The sequence below is a fragment of the Drosophila biarmipes genome, chromosome X (assembly GCF_025231255.1).
Source record: "Drosophila biarmipes strain raj3 chromosome X, RU_DBia_V1.1, whole genome shotgun sequence".
NCBI lineage: Eukaryota > Metazoa > Arthropoda > Insecta > Diptera > Drosophilidae > Drosophila > Drosophila biarmipes.
The window spans coordinates 16,453,019-16,472,993 of NC_066611.1; the positions used below are offsets into that span (position 1 = coordinate 16,453,019).

Consider the following 19,975-nt stretch of genomic DNA (forward strand, 5'->3'; position numbering starts at 1 on the left):
AAACCGGCAAAAAGCCAGTTTTTTTGGCTAAAATCTGAAATCGAAAAAATCGTGAGATACCCCCTTGCAAAAAATGAAAATATGGGTCAGAAAATAAATGTTCCTATAAATGATGCAGATCGATTGCAAATTAAGCCAGCTTTCCGAAACAGTCGGTCTTTCAGCTGTACTCCTTGCAGCTTTCCGAAACAGTCGGTCTTTCAGCTGTAATCCTTGATTTGGCTAAACTACGATCGAAAAACCGGCAAAAAGCCAGTTTTTTTGGGCTAAAATCTGAAATCGAAAAAATCATGAGGTACCCCCTTGTAAAAAATGAAAAAATGGGTCAAAAAATAAATTTTCCTATAAATGATGCAGATCGATTGCAAATTAAGCCAGCTTTCCGAAACAGTCGGTCTTTCAGCTGTACTCCTTGATTTGGCTAAACTACGATCGAAAAACCGGCAAAAAGCCAGTTTTTTTGGCTAAAATCTGAAATCGAAAAAATCGTGAGATACCCCCTTGCAAAACATGAAAAAATGGGTCAAAAAATAAATGTTCCTATAAATGATGCAGGCCGATTGCAAATTAAGCCAGCTTTCCGAAACTGTCGGTCTTTCAGCTGTACTCCTTGATTTGGCTAAACTACGATCGAAAAACCGGGAAAAAGTCAGTTTTTTTGGCTAAAATCTGAAATCGAAAAAATCGTGTGAAAATGAAAAAATGGGTCAAAAAATAAATTTTCCCAGCTGGTGACCCCTGTTAACGATCCCTATCACTTAAAGATAAAGATTTTTTTCATTTTTTGTAAGGGGGTGCATCAGGATTTTTTGGGATTCAGATTTTGGCGAAAAATTCTTCTTTTTTAGTCGTTTTTTTTATCATAACTTAGTCAAATAAAGGCGTACAGCGAAAAGACCGACCGAAAATTCTTCCTGCCCCTGCTAACGATCCCCATCACTTAAATAAATATTTAATATTTAATTTTTGAAAATGTTTTTCATTTTTTTAGGGGGTGCATATATTCAACATGTGACATTCAACATAAAATATCCAACTAATAACTTAAAACATGTAAAATGTTTACCGTTGAAAACAAAATTATGCAATTATTCAGTAATATTTACATGCAAAATTCAACATTTTATTTTCAACATCTAACATTCAACAAAAGACATACAACATACAACTAACAACGTAAGGCATGTTAAATGTTTATGTTGTATAAATAACCTTACATTATAAAAATATTCAATATTATTTACATTTTACAATGGCCACGTCATCGAAAATGTTAACTACAAATTAATTACTTCGGTGGGAGCTTATAATTCCCAATCAGTTCTAGCTCAAAAATGCATGACCTGTGGGCTATGGTCACCCCAAATATGAGTTGACCGAAAGTTCCGGCGAGTGTTTGTGTGTGTGTGTTGGTGCTCTTGGACAGATCAATGGACAAGATGGAGGTGGCACTGGACTCCAGGATGCAGTGCATCAAGATCCTGTCCAGGTATGAACCTTAATCAGGTGTTAATTAAATATTTATAGTCGCCACTAAAGGTGAACTTAAGCAACTTTCGATGTGCAACATGTAACATTGAACATGTGACATCCAACATTTCATCCAACATTAAAGATCCAACTTTTTTTTTTTATAATAACCCAAACATGTAATTGTTATGTAATACTTATAAATCTTACAATTGGCCACGTCATTGATAATGCTAATAACAAATTGATCTCTTCTTCTTCTAGTTCTAGCTAGAAATGGATGGTATGGTCACTCGAAAAACAGTTGACCGGAAGTTCCTGCGAAGGATTGTGTGCTTTTGGACAGATCACTGGATAAATATGGATGGATATGGAGCTTTTGCAATGATTACTGGATGTATATACGGAGGTGTATCATTGAAGACTCCAGAGCATCGAAAACGTCTTCAGGTATGTACCTTAGTGTATAAAATATTTTTAGTTATTCCTTAAGCTAAAACTTCCTATAAATGATGCAGATCGATTGCAAATTAAGCCAGCTTTCCGAAACAGTCGGTCTTTCAGCTGTACTCCTTGATTTGGCTAAACTACGATCGAAAAACCGGCAAAAAGTCCGTTTTTTTGGCTAAAATCTGAAACGCAAAAAATCATGAGGTTACCCCCTTGCAAAAAATAAAAAAATGGGTCAAAAAACAAATTTTTTTGTAAATGATGCAGATCGATTGCAAATTAAGCCATCTTTCCGAAACAGTCGGTCTTTCAGCTGTACTCCTTGATTTGGCTAAACTACGATCGAAAAACCGGCAAAAAGCCAGTTTTTTTGGCTAAAATCTGAAATCGAAAAAATCGTGAGATACCCCCTTGCAATAAATGAAAATATGGGTCAAAAAATAAATTTTCCTATAAATGATGCAGATCGATTGCAAATTAAGCCAGCTTTCCGAAACTGTCGGTCTTTCAGCTGTACTCCTTGATTTGGCTAAACTACGATCGAAAAACCGGCAAAAAGCCAGTTTTTTTGGCTAAAATCTGAAATCGAAAAAATCGTGAGATACCCCCTTGCAAAAAATGAAAAAATGGGTCAAATAATAAATTTTCCTATAAATGATGCAGATCGATTGCAAATTAAGCCGTCGGTCTTTCAGCTGTACTCCTTGATTTGGCTTAACTACGATTGAAAAAGCACAAAAAAAGTTGTTTATTTTTGTATGATCTGAAATCTAAAAAATCATGAGATATTCCTATTAAAAATGCAAACCTCTGAGTAAAACTTTCCAAGCTCGAAACACTTTCTCCTATCCTCCGTTTAAAGTGTAAAACTGGCAATGCCCCCCAAAGCGATTACACAGCCCATTTAAATCCATAAAACCCTAATAATTGTCCTTGACATCATGTTTATGCTTATTGCTGAGCTTCTAGCTGTTTTCCCCACTAATTGTTCGATGATAAGAAAGCCAACGGCAGAGGGACCCAAAAAAGGGGCGGTGTAATGGGGATAATGCTTAAAGCTAAACCCTTTTTGCGGGTCTTAACCGCTTTCCGGCACCCGTTTAACGTCGTTTACATGACACTTGAGGCTTAACCCCGAGAAAAGCCCGGAAAATGTGTTAAACCATTAAATGAAATTGAAATTCTTGCCGAGTTTACTTGATTATACTGTCACCAATAATTAAATGTCGCAACAAGTTGCCAAAAGCCCGGCATTCACCCAAGCCGAAGGGGGATTCCCAAGGACGCAGGACGAAGGACAGGACAAAAGCCACCGGGTAACGCTTTAAACTGCGAGGCCAGAGCCGCTGGCGCGTGATAAATTGTACTCATTAAAATATTTTAATTTACTTGCCAAAGCGCCACCCGCAAAATGTCGCGACGACCCTGGAAAAAGGGGGACTGAAATGGGGGTGTATTCGGGATTCCCGGTTAAATGTGACATTAAATTAATGCCCAACACATTTTTGGCAGACGACGGAGGTGTGAAAAAGTTGTTTTGTTTTGTTTTCGAAATAATTGGTGGGACCCATTTCCTCTTTTTCACATTCCCCCCTGCCTGTTGCCGTAATAAAGCCGGAATTTTCAGTAAGCTAATTAGCTATTAAGGCTTTACTCAGCGAATTTAAATTTATATAATGGTGGAAAAGTATATTTTAAATAATTAAATAGAGATCATTTTGTAAACCATGTTTTATTTAAGACTTTTAAAATATTCGAAAATCGATTAATCGAATAAATCGATTTTATATCATATTATTTATGATATTATTCTCTATAAGTTTGGATATTTAAAAAAAAAATATGTACTTATTTTTAGAATAAAAGCTTAGTCTTTCTTTGCTTATACTAAAAATGACACAGATTATTTCTGTCAAAAATGTTTAGATAATTCTAAACAATGGTTCTTATTTGTGTTGTAATAAAATCTGTTATATATCTATTACGCATAAAAGCAAAAATAATAAAAATTGTAAAATCGCACCTCGTTAATAGACCGCTTATGGTTAAGATTACAATGAAGATTCGATGGCCTTGGGGACTTTCCTGAAAAATAAAAAACACAGACTCTTCGAGCAAAGCTGATAAACGGAATTGTGTAAATTACCCGAAAATGTCATCAAGTCAATTTGCAAAATGAGAAAAGTAATCAGTAAGAGAAACATAGAATGATGGAAGGGATTTTTCGTGGTGGTTTCTTTGGGGGAGTGGTAAATACCCAGCGAAACACAAATGCAAAAAGTACTTAAAATTTAAATCACTTCACAGCAAATCCTCTTCGCTGTTTCTATCTCTCTTTTTTGCTATCGCACTGTCTCTCTCTCTGCACACAAACACACACACACACACACACACATATCCAGCCACAATATAAATTATATTTTGAGGGTAAATAAAACACTTAACGCCCTTTTAGCGGTTGACACCCTGGCCCCCTTTTGGCCAAAATCCCCACCGAAAGCAAAGCCACGACATGCTCTGTTAACGGCGCGTCCTCGCGAAGGACGCTCCTCCATTCAGCAGTACGCCGCCCACCCCACCACCCATTCCACCCACTGAGTATCCACTCCACGCTCCACGCTTTTCCAGGCAAAACAAACACATTGTCGCAGCGGGCGTCCTTTAAGCCATCATTACCAAAATGGCATGCGGGCCGAGGACGCGAGGTGGGAGTGTGGGGCGGAAAAGCGACTAAGACTAAACAAATTTGCCCCGCTGATGTCTTCGTCAGCTTTACTTTTTCTCATAACTGTCAGTTGACAGCTTCAGAGTCGCTTTTCCAGCCAGCCGGAGTTTGCCTCGTCCTCTGGCGTTGACGAAAAAACTTTGGCGCTTTGTTTTCTCCTTTTTTTTGGCCGTCGTTATTTTCTTCACTTATCACCCGCCACCCCTTCGGGTTTGCTTTGTTTGCATACCCTGTAAAAGAGAGGTATTACAGGGAGTTTTTATTTTATTTGGATTTATTTAACATAACATATTAATGCTTTTTGTGAGATATAATTCTCAAACTTTCATAAATAAATGTATAAAGTAAATTTAATAATATTAAAATTTAAATAATATTTTTTACCCTTTTATAAAGGGTATTTTCGATTTTTATTAGCCTTACCTAGGAAATTCTCAGGAGTTTTTATCATATCATTAAATATATTTAAATAAATATTATATATAATGTACCTATAATAATAATTATTAACGATTGTTTTATATTATATAATAACAAATTCTTTTTATATTTTTTGTTATTTAGATTTATTTTCTTGTAAAATTAAATAGAATAAATACTTTTCCCTGAGTATTCCAAGTACTGCTATTGAAAGTTAGCACACTTCCTCTCCAGTGTTTTTCCTCAGTTGTTTTTCCTGTTGGCTTTTCGGTTTTGGCCGGGCGATTTGACATTAACCTGTCAGCGCCGTGCCTCCGACTGCCGCCTGCCGCCTTGCATTTTATTTATGTCTGACACTGTCTGACTCCACCACACACACACAGCCAGGCGAAGGCAGACTGATGAACTGACAGACAGAGTAACTCAAAGTTTTCGTGGAGTTTCCCCTTTTTTTGGCGGCGATGATAGACTGCGATAATCCGCTGCGCCGGTAAGAGGTGCTAAATAGTTGCTATCGGCTAGCTTTATCGTCTGTCGGAGTTATCTTATAAATAAGAAAGCGATTTGAGGTGATTTATAAGTAAATACATTTGAAATACATAAATAATAAAATAAACAATTTACCAAAAAACATAGGTAAAAGCCACTTAGAATTTGATTAAAAAATAGATCTAAGCATGTAACAAAATCCTACACCCCAATTCCTGAATTCTATTTACAAATTCTCCAAGCACTTTAGGTTAGGGGCAACCTTGAATTTCCTTTATACCATTAAATTGAATAAGAAACGCCCTGCCTTTAAAACCCATCGATTAATATTCGAAGAACCCGAACTCTTAACCCTTTTGCGGTTCTTCGAGTGCCGCGGCGCGCTCAAAAGTATGCTAAAAATTTGTGCATTCAATTTGCGAGCCCATGAATCAAGTGGCACACTCACCCACTCACACGCACACCGAGGGATCTGCTGACAACCGCACACACACAGGCAGGTGCTCAAGGATATGCCGGCCACCGCAGCACTCACCCACCCACACACATGGGCAAAGGACACCCATCCATTGGCATTCTGGCAATGTAATTAGTTGCTCGAGGTGCTTTAATTAAAATGTATATCCTTATTGTCCTGCTCGCTGTCTCGCCTCGTAATTGTTCGTGTTACAATTAATTATGTCAAATGGACCAGGACCCTCGCATCGCCATCGTCGTTGCCATCGCCATCGCCATCGCCTTCGCCCAGCTTCCCATAAATAAAACTCGAAGGGAGCGAGTTGTGTTAGCTAGAGTGTTTGTGTCAATCAATTTGCATATCGATGACCTAAACGCAAAACCCTGGCGATCGGGGACCGAGTGGCGCTTTCAATAAATAAATTTAATAACAGCAAAATGGCCCCCGGCCATAAACTCGACGCAGTTGCAAGTTGCAACTATACGGACCACACTGCGTATACATAACAAAAACCGGAAGGGCATGCTAAATGAAATTGAAATGCGAAACCAGAGAACGAGAAACCGCAATTCTCAACTCCCCAGCTCAATAAATAAGCAAGCCACATGCAGTTTGTTCATTAAACGATGGAAATTAACGTAAATATGACCTGAGGGCCATCGGATTGGCAGGCGCAAGGTGTTGTGACCTCAAATTAATGTTTGATTGATAATCATACTTTGATTGAGCTTCGATTAATTGAGAGTAGAACAAAGTGGTCATTAATAAAGTGGTGGTTTTAATGATGGCGTAATTAATAATTCTAAATTTCAGTTTAGAGAATTTAGAAACATATTTCCGGAAGTAACATAAGATTCTAAAATAATAAGAAATGCAGGTGACTTGTCACCCCGTGATGACTTCGTATTTGGGTCAATTTAAATTTATGAGAAAAATGTTTTCGGTTTTAAAAAGTCATCATTATTTAAGCCAAATATTTTTTAGTTTAAGCCTGGAATATTTTATACATTTTTGTAAGGGTTTTCTGCTTCGAAAGACGACGTAACCGGCTGCTTTGAGTGCCAGCCAGCGACTGTTGGCAATCCCACAAGGGCAGTCGGCTTTTAAAGAGCCAAGTTTCGTATAAGATAGATAAATACTGGGAACGGTTTTGGATATTTTAGCAGTAAAATTTTATTACCTATTTCACTTTCTATGAAGTGCTTATGCACAAGATAAATAGAACAGAAAATAAATAAAAAAAGAGAATTGTAAGTTAAAAAACATATTTTTAAAACAAGACAATAAATAACAAAAAATGAACATTAGACTTTTTATCAATTTTGGTGTTTTTTTGTGAATAAGAATAATGGGTGCTTAAAAATATGTTAAAATTTCATTGCTTAAGAATTTTTATTTTTAATTTAAGTTTTTTATTTATTTATTTTTATTTTTTGGATGGGTGCTTAAAAATATGTTAAAACTTCATTGCTTAAGAATTTTTATTATTAATTTCAGTTTATTAATAGCTCTGAAAAAAACATTTTGCTAAATACTTTGTATAGGCTTATTTTTTAAAATCAAAACTAGTTATCATTTTTTTTTATTTTAATCATAAGAACAAGATGTTGCCTTTGTTTGGTTTTAAAGAAAATCGAATCAATATTCAATTAATGTTTAATTTAATGCACATTTTGTTTTTTATCATCTATTGACAATGCATTATACACGTGTCACTGAAATCATCATATTTCTTTAAATTGAAATAAAATCCTGTTGAGCTGCTCCTTGAGCCCAGCACTCGTTCTCTCAATATTTGTAAAGCATTTTTAATTTCGCCTCACTTTCTGCGCGGCCAAAATGCACAAGGAGCCGGCATCATTCTTTGTCTTCGGTTTTTTTAAGTAGTCTTATTTTCTTGTTTTTTCGCTGGTTTTTTTCTGCGGCTGGTGGCTTTGGCGCTTTATTTGAGTTACGTGACCCTGCGCCATTGAGAGCTGGGAAATTTCTTGCGACATGAACATGGCACACACGATGGGCGTATGTGCCCCCAAAGCAACATGCAACATACGTAGTTACCAGCCAAATACCACCCAAAACCAGCCGGGGCCACCCACTCTGCCACCCTCTGTTTGACTTGTTCGTCTGTCTGTGCCTGTCTGACTGTGGGTGTGTGTTAAGTGTGGGTGCATGGGCGCGTGTGTGAGTGTGTGCGAGGAGGCGGTGGGCGGGATTCTTGTGTCCAACTGTCGTCCTTCGGCCCGTCGCTGTGCGAGCTTGTTAAGTTCATTAAGGTTGAATAATAACAACAGTAACTACATTTTAAAGGAGTTGTCAGTTGTCAGGAGCGTGGCCCGTGCCCTTTCCGTACAGTGGAGCCTCTCTGAATGGGATTTTAATGGCAACGTTGCACTGGTAGGTTTTATTGTTTCACTTCAAAGCACTCCATTAAATTTAAATTAATTTAACAACTATTGCATTTTATTTTTGTTGTAATTTTTTTTTTATGGAGTTTTATTTAATTTAATTATATTATTTTGTTTGGGTTTTATTCACTGTCAAAAAAGTGTGACCAAAATATCCCTTCCAAAGGGAACCTATCCATAACCGGTGGGTGTTCGATTTACGTCTCAAGGATCAGGCTCCCAAATGGTGATTAATTAAGCCACATCTGTGTTCTTTATAGGCTGCCTCTACCGCATTTTTATTTGATTTAACTAAAATTTCAAATTAAATTAAATATTCACTGTTCAAAAAGTGTGACCATGCATTCCAAGCGGAACCTATCCGCAATCGTTGGGAGTTCGACTTGTCCCTCGAGGATCCGGCTCCCGAACGGTGACTAATTGAGCCACATTTGCGTTCTTCATAGGCTGCCTCCACTGTAGCCACGTTCGTGCCCTGCCGTGACGTTCAGGTGTCTTGGCTTTCTGCCCGCTGTGCGCTCGCCTTGACTTCACTCATGTTGTTAACTGCTCTTATTACAACTTATTCTACTTATGCGCTGCTTGTTTGTCAACAACAACGGCAGCAACAACTGTAAGGATACAAAGAACGAAATGTGGAAAAAGTAAGCCAACCTGTAACCGAGTCCTTGTGTCAGCCACCGCGCCGAGTTAAAGGTGCATTTACATCGGGGCGAAACTCTTTATTTTTAACTCCTGGCCACAACCGTATGTGTAAGTGGGGTACATACTCGTACATATATTTTTCTACATTTTTTTCCCGGCTACATTTTGCTTCTCCTCTCCTTTTTTGGACGACTGGTGGCAGAGTGGAGCTAATCCCAGTCTGCTCCTTGCCTGTTTGTCTGCCGCGGGCCCAGCATCCAAAACATCTTCCGAGTGGGAGCAACATGGGCCGGCGATTCCTCGACATGTGTGGTTGGGCTGGCGAAAAAAAGCGAGATGAAAATAATCAAGTTTCCGACAAACATCAACATGACGCCAAGATAAAAAGCTTCCAGGATGCGCTGGCATCGCTCAGCCACTGCAGGACAAGATAAGACACATCATCAGGAGCGGCAGCGGGGTCTGCACTGAGAGAAAATCCTGGCTTCATTTCAAAAAAGTGCCATCTTGGTAGACCAGGGACCCATAAACTAAATTAAATTTAGTTTTCATAAAATATATTACATTATTAACAAAATAAAAATCGAATTATATTTTCCTTAAATGATTTAATTTTATTATACAGTATGCTAACATAATATCGTATCATATGTTAGATAATTATCATTATAAAAGTGATATATGTATTTCATGTTTGATACAATCTATTATCTTGATAATATACTCACTTTTGTGGTTTGAAGAGGTACATAATCTAAGATATTTTCTTGACATAAGGCCATTTTAAATTTGTCTTATTTTTTGATTTTTTGAAATTACGCATTTTAAATGTCCATTTTTTCCAAGTGCAGCTGCAGGACTACAAGTTGGTCCATTTCCAGGACTTGGCTTGAAATTGGCTGGCTGCTGATGTTGCAGGGGGTGGTGCAGGGTGGCACTGGGTTGGTTACTCATCCCTCGGTGGGCGGCTGTGTGGGTGGTGTTTTCCCGGCCACGGGTTCAAGTGTCAGCCCTTGCCATCTTCTTTGGGCCTTGTGGCAGCCTCAAGTTGTGTTCGTGTTTGCTTTGAAAAGTATATTGGATTGCCCTAGCCACAAATACCCATATGTCTGATCATCCATCTCTATACATATATATATGTATATCTTTATATACATATCTGATATATCAGCCAGCTAACCAAAGGCCGTCTGCTGCTGACGTTGAAATTTTTCCACTTCTTTCTCCTGCTTTTTTTCTCTGGCCCCATTTTGCTTTGTTTTTAATTTCGTGTCTATACAAATATTTTCAATCGTTTGTGGTTAAAAAAAAATGTATTTTTGCTTTTTAAGTTCACAAACAAAGCCACTTTAAATGTTAAACAAAATTATAGCTGGATTCGTGGGCGGCAAGTGGAAAAAAGGTTAGTTGCCCACACATGTCGAGCACAAGGAATGGAATGGGTTAAAGAAGGGGTGCGGGAAGGCATGAAGAAGGAAGGCTTGGGGAAGGGGTGATGGTGGGTTAGCTGGTTCCGAGGAAAGGGAATAGAGTGTGGCGCTGTTTGAATTTCTGCTGAAGTTAACATTTTTATAATTCCATTAAGCGGACGGTCGTGTCTCTCTCGCTCTGTCTCTCTCATACTTTTACCGCTTCCCCTTCCCTTCCCCTTCCCTTTCGCATATGTAACATGAGGATTTTCCCAAACACACCCACCCACCCACACACACAGTGGCAAAACGGCCGTACAAAGTTGGTCCGAAAACTTTTTGCATTCATAAATCATTTCCCTCTTTTTTCCAGCCTCACCTGCATGCCACGTTTAAAGGTGGAAAATACTTTTCGCTGAATTTGTAGTATTTCTCAGGGGCGGGGCAGCTCATGTTTCATATGCCATAAGGGGGTTTTGGCAGGGGATGGGGTTGGACCCCGGCAAGATGTGGGCAACGTTAAGTTGCAACTTGTTGCCTGCTTGGTTACACGATGCCAATCCTCCCACTCGTCCTGGCATATCCCTGTCATTTTTAATTTATGCGCAGACCAAGCTTGAACTTTGGCAAAACTTAAGCAGAAAACTGTGGGTTGGGCCTGGGACTTGAGAGGTTGTATCTGGTTTTTTGCCCTTGGCTAGTAATTTAATTGGTTCCATGATCGGGATATTTTCGTCCACATATTATTAGAGTTTTGGCAAGGGCAAACTTATGGGCCGAAATGGTAAATATTTAAAAAGGTTTGGGAAGATTGGGTTTCATCTTTACGCAAAAGAAAATCTGTAAATTTATTAAATATTTTCTTAAGTTGAAAAAAACTATAATCTGTTTGAGTTTTATCTTTACGCATCACTTTTTAACCGACCTAAAAGCAAAAGAAAAATCTTTACATTTTTAAAATATTTTCGTAGGCAAAAAAAAAGTCTGTAAATCGTTTTAAAACCTAAAAAAAAATTCTGTAAATTTATTAAATATTTTTTTAAGTTGAAAAAACTAAAATCTGTTTGAGTTTTATCTTTACGCAAGATTTTTTAACCGACTTAAAAGCAAAAGAAAAATCTTTACATTTTTTAAATATTTTCTTAGGCAAAAAAAGTCTGTAAATTTATTTAACATATTTTCCCTGTACATTTCAGTAGCTTAAAAAATTTTCCTGCGGAAATGAGGCACGAAAATGGGGAATAACTGCTAACAAGCATCATAATTACAGTTGAGAAAAACATGCTCGCACATATATGCATGCAGTTTTCCGCTGCTGCTTTTCCACCAGCCATCCTCCCCCAATTTCCATTTTCCAGCCACTTCAGCACTCCTTCTCCGTTGACTTTTGCATACTTTTTTTGGAAAACTTTTAATTTTCGAACTTTTGTCGCTTGCCTGGCATATGCTCCATGCTCTTTGCTCCGTGCTCCCTGCTTCCTGCCCTTTCTCCCAACTTTCTACACTTTCTCCTCGGTTGGCCCAATCTGATGACGTCTTATTAGGCAAATGAAAAGCTGCAAAGTTTCTCCTCGAGAGTCACTCGAGCCAGGGACTCTGTACGAGGGGATTTTCTTAAATATCGTTTTGAATCGCAAATCCTTTTCCCTTTCTCTCGATACTTTATCGCTTTGTTTATGAAAGTCGCCCACTAATTGCAAACAAATGTTGTTGCCAGGGTCGTGCCAAAGGGGGGCGGCAAAGGGGGCTCCCTGGGAAGATATGCGAGCGGGAAATACATGTGGAAAAGTTGCCTAGCAATCTTGAGGCACTGCTAAAAATAATTTACAGAGCAGAAAGATTTAATTAAAAAAAATGTATTTGAAAAATAAACTTTTAAATATTAATTTTTATATTAGGTTTGAAAAATATTTGAGTAGTTTATTAAAAACATTAAAATCCTTTGCTTTTCTCTCAGTGTACTGTGTGCATTCATGCATGCAGCTGCTGCTGCTGCGGTGGGGGCGTGGCACCGGCGTCGAGTGGGCGTTTCGGACATATCGCTTCGCTTTTGCCCGGGCAACAGTACCGCATTTGCATTTATATGCACATCCTTTGTGCCCAAAGGATATTACATTTTTCCACTTCAAGCATTTTTGTGAATTTAATGAAATTTTTAATTTTTATGCGCGCCTGATGGGCGCGAAGTGGGCGGCGGTGGGAGGTGGCCAGTGGGGAGTGGCGAGTGAGCACTTTGGCAGCGCCTCCTTTCGCTTGGACTAACAAGCCGCAGAGATATGCTGCATTTGCCTTGCATTCTGGTCGGGTCCAGTGGGTAGCTTTGCACAAAGATAAATAAAACTGGTCCTAGGCAGGGGAATACCCCTTATCCTTATCCTTGCTCAGCCCCGCACTTGTGGTGAAAATGGGGGAAAAACACAAACGTTGAATTGGCTTTTGGTTTGCTCTCGGGGTTGCGGCCACTCTTGTGATGATTGCTGCCTGATTGCCAAGCATTCCATGCTTTTTTTTTTTTTGAAAAATTACATGGTAAAGAGTTCTATAAAAAGTATCTTGAATTACACACTTTTATTAAGGAAATAAATTATGCGAATTTACAAAGAAATACTTAAAAATATTATGCGAAGCCAAAAATATATTAAGACATAGAAATTTGTTTAAGTATTTCATTGTTAACAAACGTAAAGTTTGTTAATTTATTAAATTTATTAAATGAAGTTTTTGAATATACTTTAAATGGCCAAAAGTATGCAACAATATGTTTTAAGCTCAGAAGTGCATTGAATTTACTCAGAAAGACTACTAACCTTTTTTTACTGCATACTTTTAGACACCAAAAGACCATTTTAAACAGATTTTACTTTGTATGCCATCTTAATATAAATTTTAATAATATCTTAATGAAAAATTATTTTCTACGTAAAATACAACTATGTTTTTTATTTTATTACATAAAATCACCATTTATTTTCATTAATAAATATACTTTTGTTAAATATAAATATCAATTTTTTTTATATTTGAAAAACCCTTATATATTATTTGGTAAAATATTGTGTACAAATTAATTGGCATCATTCTTGGTTAAAGAGCAAAATTAAAACCTACAAATGGGTTATTCTATATCTCCCTTAGCATCTATTGGCTCCAATTTGCACCATCTTTCCATCTTAAGTAATAGCTTCCAAAGTGGTACCCCCCACATTAGACTAATTGATACTGATAGGATGGTATCAGATCCAGGTCAAAACGGCCAATTCCACATTAATGAAAATTCGCTTATCGGCGATTGTGTTGAACCGAAAGTTTACCATTAGGAAAATTAGCCAGCGCATTTGCTCATCGACTTGCAACTGCGGCGGGTAAATGTTGCGGTATCTGTGGCTTTTGATGGCACTTCGAGCCCTGGCGATGGGTGCACTGCATCCGCTGGCGCCAGAAGCCATGATGCCCCTGGTGGCGGCTGCCCTGGAGATTCTGGACGAGCAGGTCAGCCCCTCGCAGAGCACGCTGGCGGTGATGGAGCTCACCCGCAAGGGCGGGCACAGGGATCATCAGCAAGAGGAGCTGATGACCGCGATCCTCAGCGAGGTGGGCATGTCGATGGCCCTGAGAACCTTCCAGAAGCCACCCCTCGAAGTGCCGGCCAGCTACGTGGTGTTCCTGGTCAACTCCGCCCAGGCCTTCAACACCCTGAGCTTTCACTTCACGGACATGCATTCCACGCGCGAGTACAACTTCCTGATCCTGTTCACCCGTCGCATGGCCTCGCGGGCCGAAAGAATCCGGGTGCTCCGAGATATATCCATGACCTGTGTGAAACTCCACATCCTCAATGTGATACTGCTCACCCAGAAGAGGAACGGAACGGTGCTGATCTACGCCTATCGCATGTTCAACCAGGACTGCGACCTGAAGGTAAACCTGGAACTGATAGATAGCTATGAGAATGGTTCCTTTGGGTATGATCACAGGGCCCGATCCTTCGATCGCGGTCTGAGCAGTCTGTCCGGCTGTCCCCTGCGGGTCAGTTGGTATCCACTGGCCCCGTTTGTCTTCTTCAACGGCAACGCCAGCGATCCGGAGGAGAGGACCCAGGTCTGGCGCTTGAGCGGCATCGATGGAGAGCTCATCAAGTTGCTGGCGCAGATCTTTCACTTTCGCATCCTGCTGGAGGAGCCCTGCGACAAGTGCCTCTCGCCGGACATCAAGGACGATTGCAGTGGCTGCTTCGACCAGGTGATATACAGCAACTCCTCCATCCTCATCGGGGCCATGAGTGGCTCGCACCAGCATCGATCGCAGTTCTCCTTCACGTGCTCGTACCACCAGAGCTCCCTGGTCTTCATCCTGCACATGAGCTCCCAGTTCGGAGCGGTGGCCCAGTTGGCGGTGCCCTTTTGTGGCACCGTCTGGCTGGCCCTGGTGGTCTCCGGTGTCCTGGTGGTCCTCGTTGTCTGGCTGCGCAAGAGGTTCGTGTGCGGCAACTCAGACGGGGCGAGCCATGCCCTCCAGGTGCTGACCACCCTGATGGGCAATCCCCTGGAGGCGCGGAGCCTGCCCAGAAGTTGCCGGATTCGCATCCTATACGCTGGCTGGTTGCTCTTGGTCCTGGTCCTGCGAGTCGTCTATCAGGGCAAGCTTTTCGACTCCTTTCGCCTGCCCTATAACAAACCGCTGCCCACCGACATATCCGAGCTGATCAGGAGCAACTATACACTGATCAATCAGGAGTATCTGGACTACTATCCACGCAACTTGACCGTGCTGACCCGGAATGGGTCCAAGGATCGTTTCGACCATATCCAGGAGCTGGGCGAGGATGCCAGACTCACGACCACCTCGCTGATTGCCTCCATGACGTTCTACAACCTGAGGCACTGGAGCACCAGCCGCCTGACCCACATCCGAGAGCACATCTTTCTCTACCAACTGGTCATCTACTTGAGGCGTCACTCGCTGCTGAAGTTCGCCTTCGATCGGAAGATCAAGCAGCTGCTTTCGGCCGGAATCATAGGGTATTTTGTTCGCGAATTCGATAGGAGCCTATATACGAAACCCTTGGAGGAGGACTACGAGGTGTCCCCCATTCCGCTGGACTCCTTCTGCGGTCTCTACTACGTTTCCTCGCTTTTGCTGGCTGCTGCCTTCGTGGCCTTTTTCCTGGAGCTGCTCAGCCTGAGGGTCAACTGGTTGAGGAGGTTATTTGAGTAAGAGATTTTAAATGAAAAGGGAAATTCAGAACTAGCTACACCTTGAAAATATTAAAATACATTTTTTTCCAAGTTAAATAAAATCATTAGGATCTAATAAAATTGAAAATGTTTCTTTAGTGGGATATATTGTGATTACTTTTTGTTATATCCATTTTTCCTAATATTACGTTTTTTATAGCCTAAACTTTAACCTACTTACCTGCTCTATTCTGTGTAAAACAATTGCATTCTCCAATCTGGGGCCTTAAATTGCCATATGGATAGCAAGTTGTGATACTGCCGCTGGCATTTTGGGTTTTACCATCAGAAGACAATGGAACGTCCTCGTTAGCCGGCATATAAAGAGCAACAGCAACAACATGGCAACAAAATCACGAGGAGCATGTGGGAGGTAAAAAAATAAGAGGACAAAAACAAGACACGTCCGACATAGAACGAACTCATTAGCCTACATGGCCGCATTTTCTGCCTACACTTGCGGCAGCATAAAAGGGGGATACACACTAGCGGTGCAAAAAATAGCACAGAACAGGCATTTTACAAAGTCATCGATATACAAATTAATCGATTTATGTCAGGAAAGCGATTTGGATTTAAAGAATATCCACGAACTAAGCAGCATTTGGTAAAACTTTACTTTCTTAGCTAAGGGCTATGAAAAATCAGCCACATAATATGCAATTAACTACAATTTCACAACTAATTTACAAAATAAAAATCTATCGAAAAGCTATCGATTAAAAATTTTATTTAAATAATCGAAGAAAAAACACTGAACAATAAAAAGCGTTAAAGTTAAACAAAAAAAACCTACCGAAAAGTTATCATTCATGAAAATTAAATTAAAATAATCTGAAAAAAATCTTTAAACATTTTTTAAAGGAAACTTGGTAAATATAAGGAAAGCTGAATGAATCTTAAGTCCTAATATTTTGAAAGCAGGTGTAAAAGGGGCGGAAAAAGGGCGATGCGGTTTGGGGCTGAAGGGCACTGGGGTCCCCAAATGGAACACAAATGTGCTCTGGCTTGTTGCAGCCGTGCGCCTTCCTTGTTGCTACATATTTTGTTTGCTTAAATGCCGGAAGTGTTGCAGGCCACATCAGAAGTGGGCGTGGGCGACGCCCACCTTAACCCCTTTAGACCCTAAAAGTGCCTGCAAGCAACAAATGCCGTCAGCATGTAGCATTTAATGTTTGACATAAAGGTCATACGCCGCTGTCAGCATACTCTAAACGCAGCTTTTTAGAAATATTGGGGAAAAATATTGGACTTAAAGAAATACAAAATTAGTATAGTATTATCAAACTTGAAGAAATTTAATAGGAAATTTAAAGAATTTCTTTCTATTATTTATATTTTTTATAGATATTTCATTAAATATATATTATTTGCTTAGTTTATTAATTTACTTAGAATCCTACATGCTTCTAATATGATGTTAATAATTTGTATAATTTTTTTTTTCTATATACTTCTTGTCCATGTAACTTTTAAAACAAAGTACAGATGTGCTTGGGACTTATAGTTGTCACTCAAACTGAGGTAGATTTGGGTAAATAAAAATCAAAGACTGGACTTTCTCCCCTATCCCCTTCGAAGAACATTTCATATTCGTTGCTCTGCCAGCCTGGAGTATGATTTCCTGTTTTGTTGTTCAACATTTACCGGTTACCAGTTATCACAGCCTGTCGTCGCTGCTGCAACACTAACTCTTAATTATGCCTTTTAGGGCTTAGCAGACTTGCAGTTGTCATTCGACACACTTTTGTGAAGAGATCTGCCAGGCCCCGTATTAATTGCATCTAATTGCGAAGGTGGGGTGAGCATCTAATGCCTTTTCATGGGGCAGACACATCCAGCCAATGGGCGGGCACTTCACACCCAGGGGACTCCGGCGGGACTCCGTGTGATAAGAGCTGATAACAAAGGTAAACAAAGCCGTCGCCAGATGGATGCCCTGATGCCCTCCATCGGGGACTTTGGCGGGAAACGCTGTAATTCGTCAGATATTCTGCCGCCCAGGGCGCAGGCGTCTCAAAAATCCGACATTCGACGCTCGTTGGAGCGTCGTTTTTTGTCCCCACATCTTGGGTATAAGAGCCACAAAACCAGTATCCGAAGTGTGGCACAGAAATATGGGGAAATTTATGCGAGCTGGCAGGCCAAAAGCGAAGGTTTGGCTCGTAGTCAAAGATCAGGATCAGCATAAAATTACGCCTAATGAGCAGCCGAAAATAAAAACCATCTCAAGGTCTAGCCGACTCTGGTGGGATTTTTTAAAAGTGCAAATTACGCCTAATGAGCAGCCAAAATTATTTCCAGCACAAGGTCTGGCAGACTTTAATTAAATATTTATAAGTGCACTAGAATTAGTTTTCTCAAAGTTTTTACGGCTTAAAAATAAAGTTGAAGTAAATAATTAAAATATTTTAAAAATAGGTGGTACGCAATTATCTACACTTATAATATAATAACAAAGAAATTAATTATTACAATTATTAATTACCATAAGGCTTGCTCTCTAGGAAACACTGAAAAACATTCTAAGAAGCAAAATTTAAACTTGAAATAATTTTTAAAATTAGTTATATATTTTTAAATATTTTTATTAATTTTTTTCATGGTGCATTTCATTGGCCTTGCTATTTTTGCCATAAAAGACAACTGCAATTCGGATTTCTGCACAGTTGAAGCCCTCCAACGAAGCTACCAAGATGCTGAAACAATCCTTGATCCTGATTCTTATCCTTTGGATTACTGTTTGCTGTTTCTCCGCTGAACTACCGGGAAATGCCTACTTGCCGCCTTTGAGGATTAAACATACAGTTCCAGATGAATCCTTACCGGAAGGCAATGGCTTTCTCTTCGATATTGACCAGGACTCGTTTGAGAGATATGCTCCCATCTTTGTGGACTACCCAGGGATTCATCATCTTCTGAGACAGCAGCAGGAATACGCCTTGGATCTGCCCTTCGAGGGAAAACCATATGAGCGGAAAATTCCAGAAGTTGATAATGATTTTGTGGCTAAAAGGAATTGGTAGAGAGTTTTGTGAAAACATTTAACAAGGAATAAATGCAAGGCTAGAGAAATAAGGAAGTTTAAAGTTATATTAGAAGATGTGTTTTTGGTAATGGTTTTCAGTTAGAAAGAGACATTAACCACTTTCGGGCAATTACTTCTCAGTTAGTTTGATTTGCTGTCAACTAACTTTGGTGCCTCTTCCTGAGTGACCTTAATTTCTGGATGACTTTACAATGAAACGTGTGCAACTTTGACTTTCCGTCGGTGGAGTGCATAACCGCAACTTAATCCCCGAGCGGTCCTTAGCCGTATCAGAAACTTTTAGCCCGATCCGAGTTTTTGGCTCGGACCCCCTTTCCACCATCCCCATGCATATCCTGTGCCCCCGGCTGTGTGTGAGGCAGTGTGTGCGGTTTTAATCAAGTTTCGCCACTTAAGTTTGTGCTCAGGTGGAAAACACTCAAAAGCCGCCTGACCGAAGCGAACTTCACTGGGCTGAAGCCCTCTTTCCGCACGCCCCTGCCAAAGTTTCAAGAGCTTTGCGACGCGTTGCTGGTGAGTTTCGTTTTTGTTTTTAATTTTTGTTCAGGGCCTGTGTTCTGTGGCTTTTTTGGGGGCCCTTCTACGGGCTCCACTCGGCATAGAGTGGATGCTTTTCGGCCACGGAGAGTGGGTGGCCTGGTCAACCTGTTACACATCTGTTTCGGCGCAGGCCATTGTTTGCCCCCATCTCGGTGGCCAAAACTATGGAACTTCACTTCTGGTGGAACTTTAAAATCAATTAAACTGAGTGCCAGCATGATTGGGCAAAATGATTGCGGTGCCATTAACTAAACTCGCTTGTATTATTCAGGAAAAAGGTAAGAGTCGCCGGAAAAGGGTTTGTGAAATAGAATATGATCCCTTTTAAGAAAGTGTGAGAACTAGAAAATTAAATTTACTCAAAGTCTAAATCAAAATAAGACCTGTGTTACATAAATCCCTAAGCGATTGCAAATAACTTAGTTATGAATTACTATTTTGCTTTGTAAATGTTTTGTAGGAATGTAATGATGGTGTCTGAAAGTATGCAATAATATATTTCCCCTAGAAATAATTGATTTAATAAGATGTACTTTAAATTTAGGTAAAAATAAAGCCTTCATTATGAAAATTCTAGTGCGTGTGTAAATTAATTAATTATAAATAATGCCTTTTCATTATAAAAGTTTGGGAGAAATATATGGACCATGTCCAAAAGTATGCAACAATATATTTGGAATAA

The 19,975-nt window shown here is 39.7% G+C and overlaps 3 protein-coding genes and 1 long non-coding RNA gene across 6 annotated transcripts in view; all 4 read left to right on the plus strand.

Annotated features, from left to right (window-relative positions):
• Positions 1 to 19,975, plus strand: part of LOC108022041 (uncharacterized) — a 117,512-nt gene that overhangs the window by 66,278 nt on the left and 31,259 nt on the right. The window lies entirely within an intron of this gene.
• On the plus strand, positions 1,378 to 18,740 carry LOC108021985 (uncharacterized). The gene is made up of 3 exons (XM_017090825.2): positions 1,378 to 1,489; positions 1,735 to 1,920; positions 18,347 to 18,740. Exons 2-3 carry the CDS (start codon positions 1,747 to 1,749, stop codon positions 18,728 to 18,730), a joined length of 558 nt encoding a protein of 185 aa, XP_016946314.2. The 5' UTR covers positions 1,378 to 1,489; positions 1,735 to 1,746; the 3' UTR covers positions 18,731 to 18,740.
• The window catches only part of LOC108022005 (uncharacterized), a 29,965-nt gene continuing 11,892 nt past the window's right edge, over positions 1,903 to 19,975 (plus strand). Inside the window, exon 1 of the mRNA XM_050890425.1 lies at positions 1,903 to 1,920. The gene's annotated coding sequence lies outside the window, so the exon portion shown is untranslated. The remainder of the gene's footprint in view (positions 1,921 to 19,975) is intronic.
• LOC108022013 (uncharacterized) lies at positions 13,837 to 15,684 on the plus strand. The gene has a single exon (XM_017090852.1). It carries the CDS (start codon positions 13,837 to 13,839, stop codon positions 15,682 to 15,684), a length of 1,848 nt encoding a protein of 615 aa, XP_016946341.1.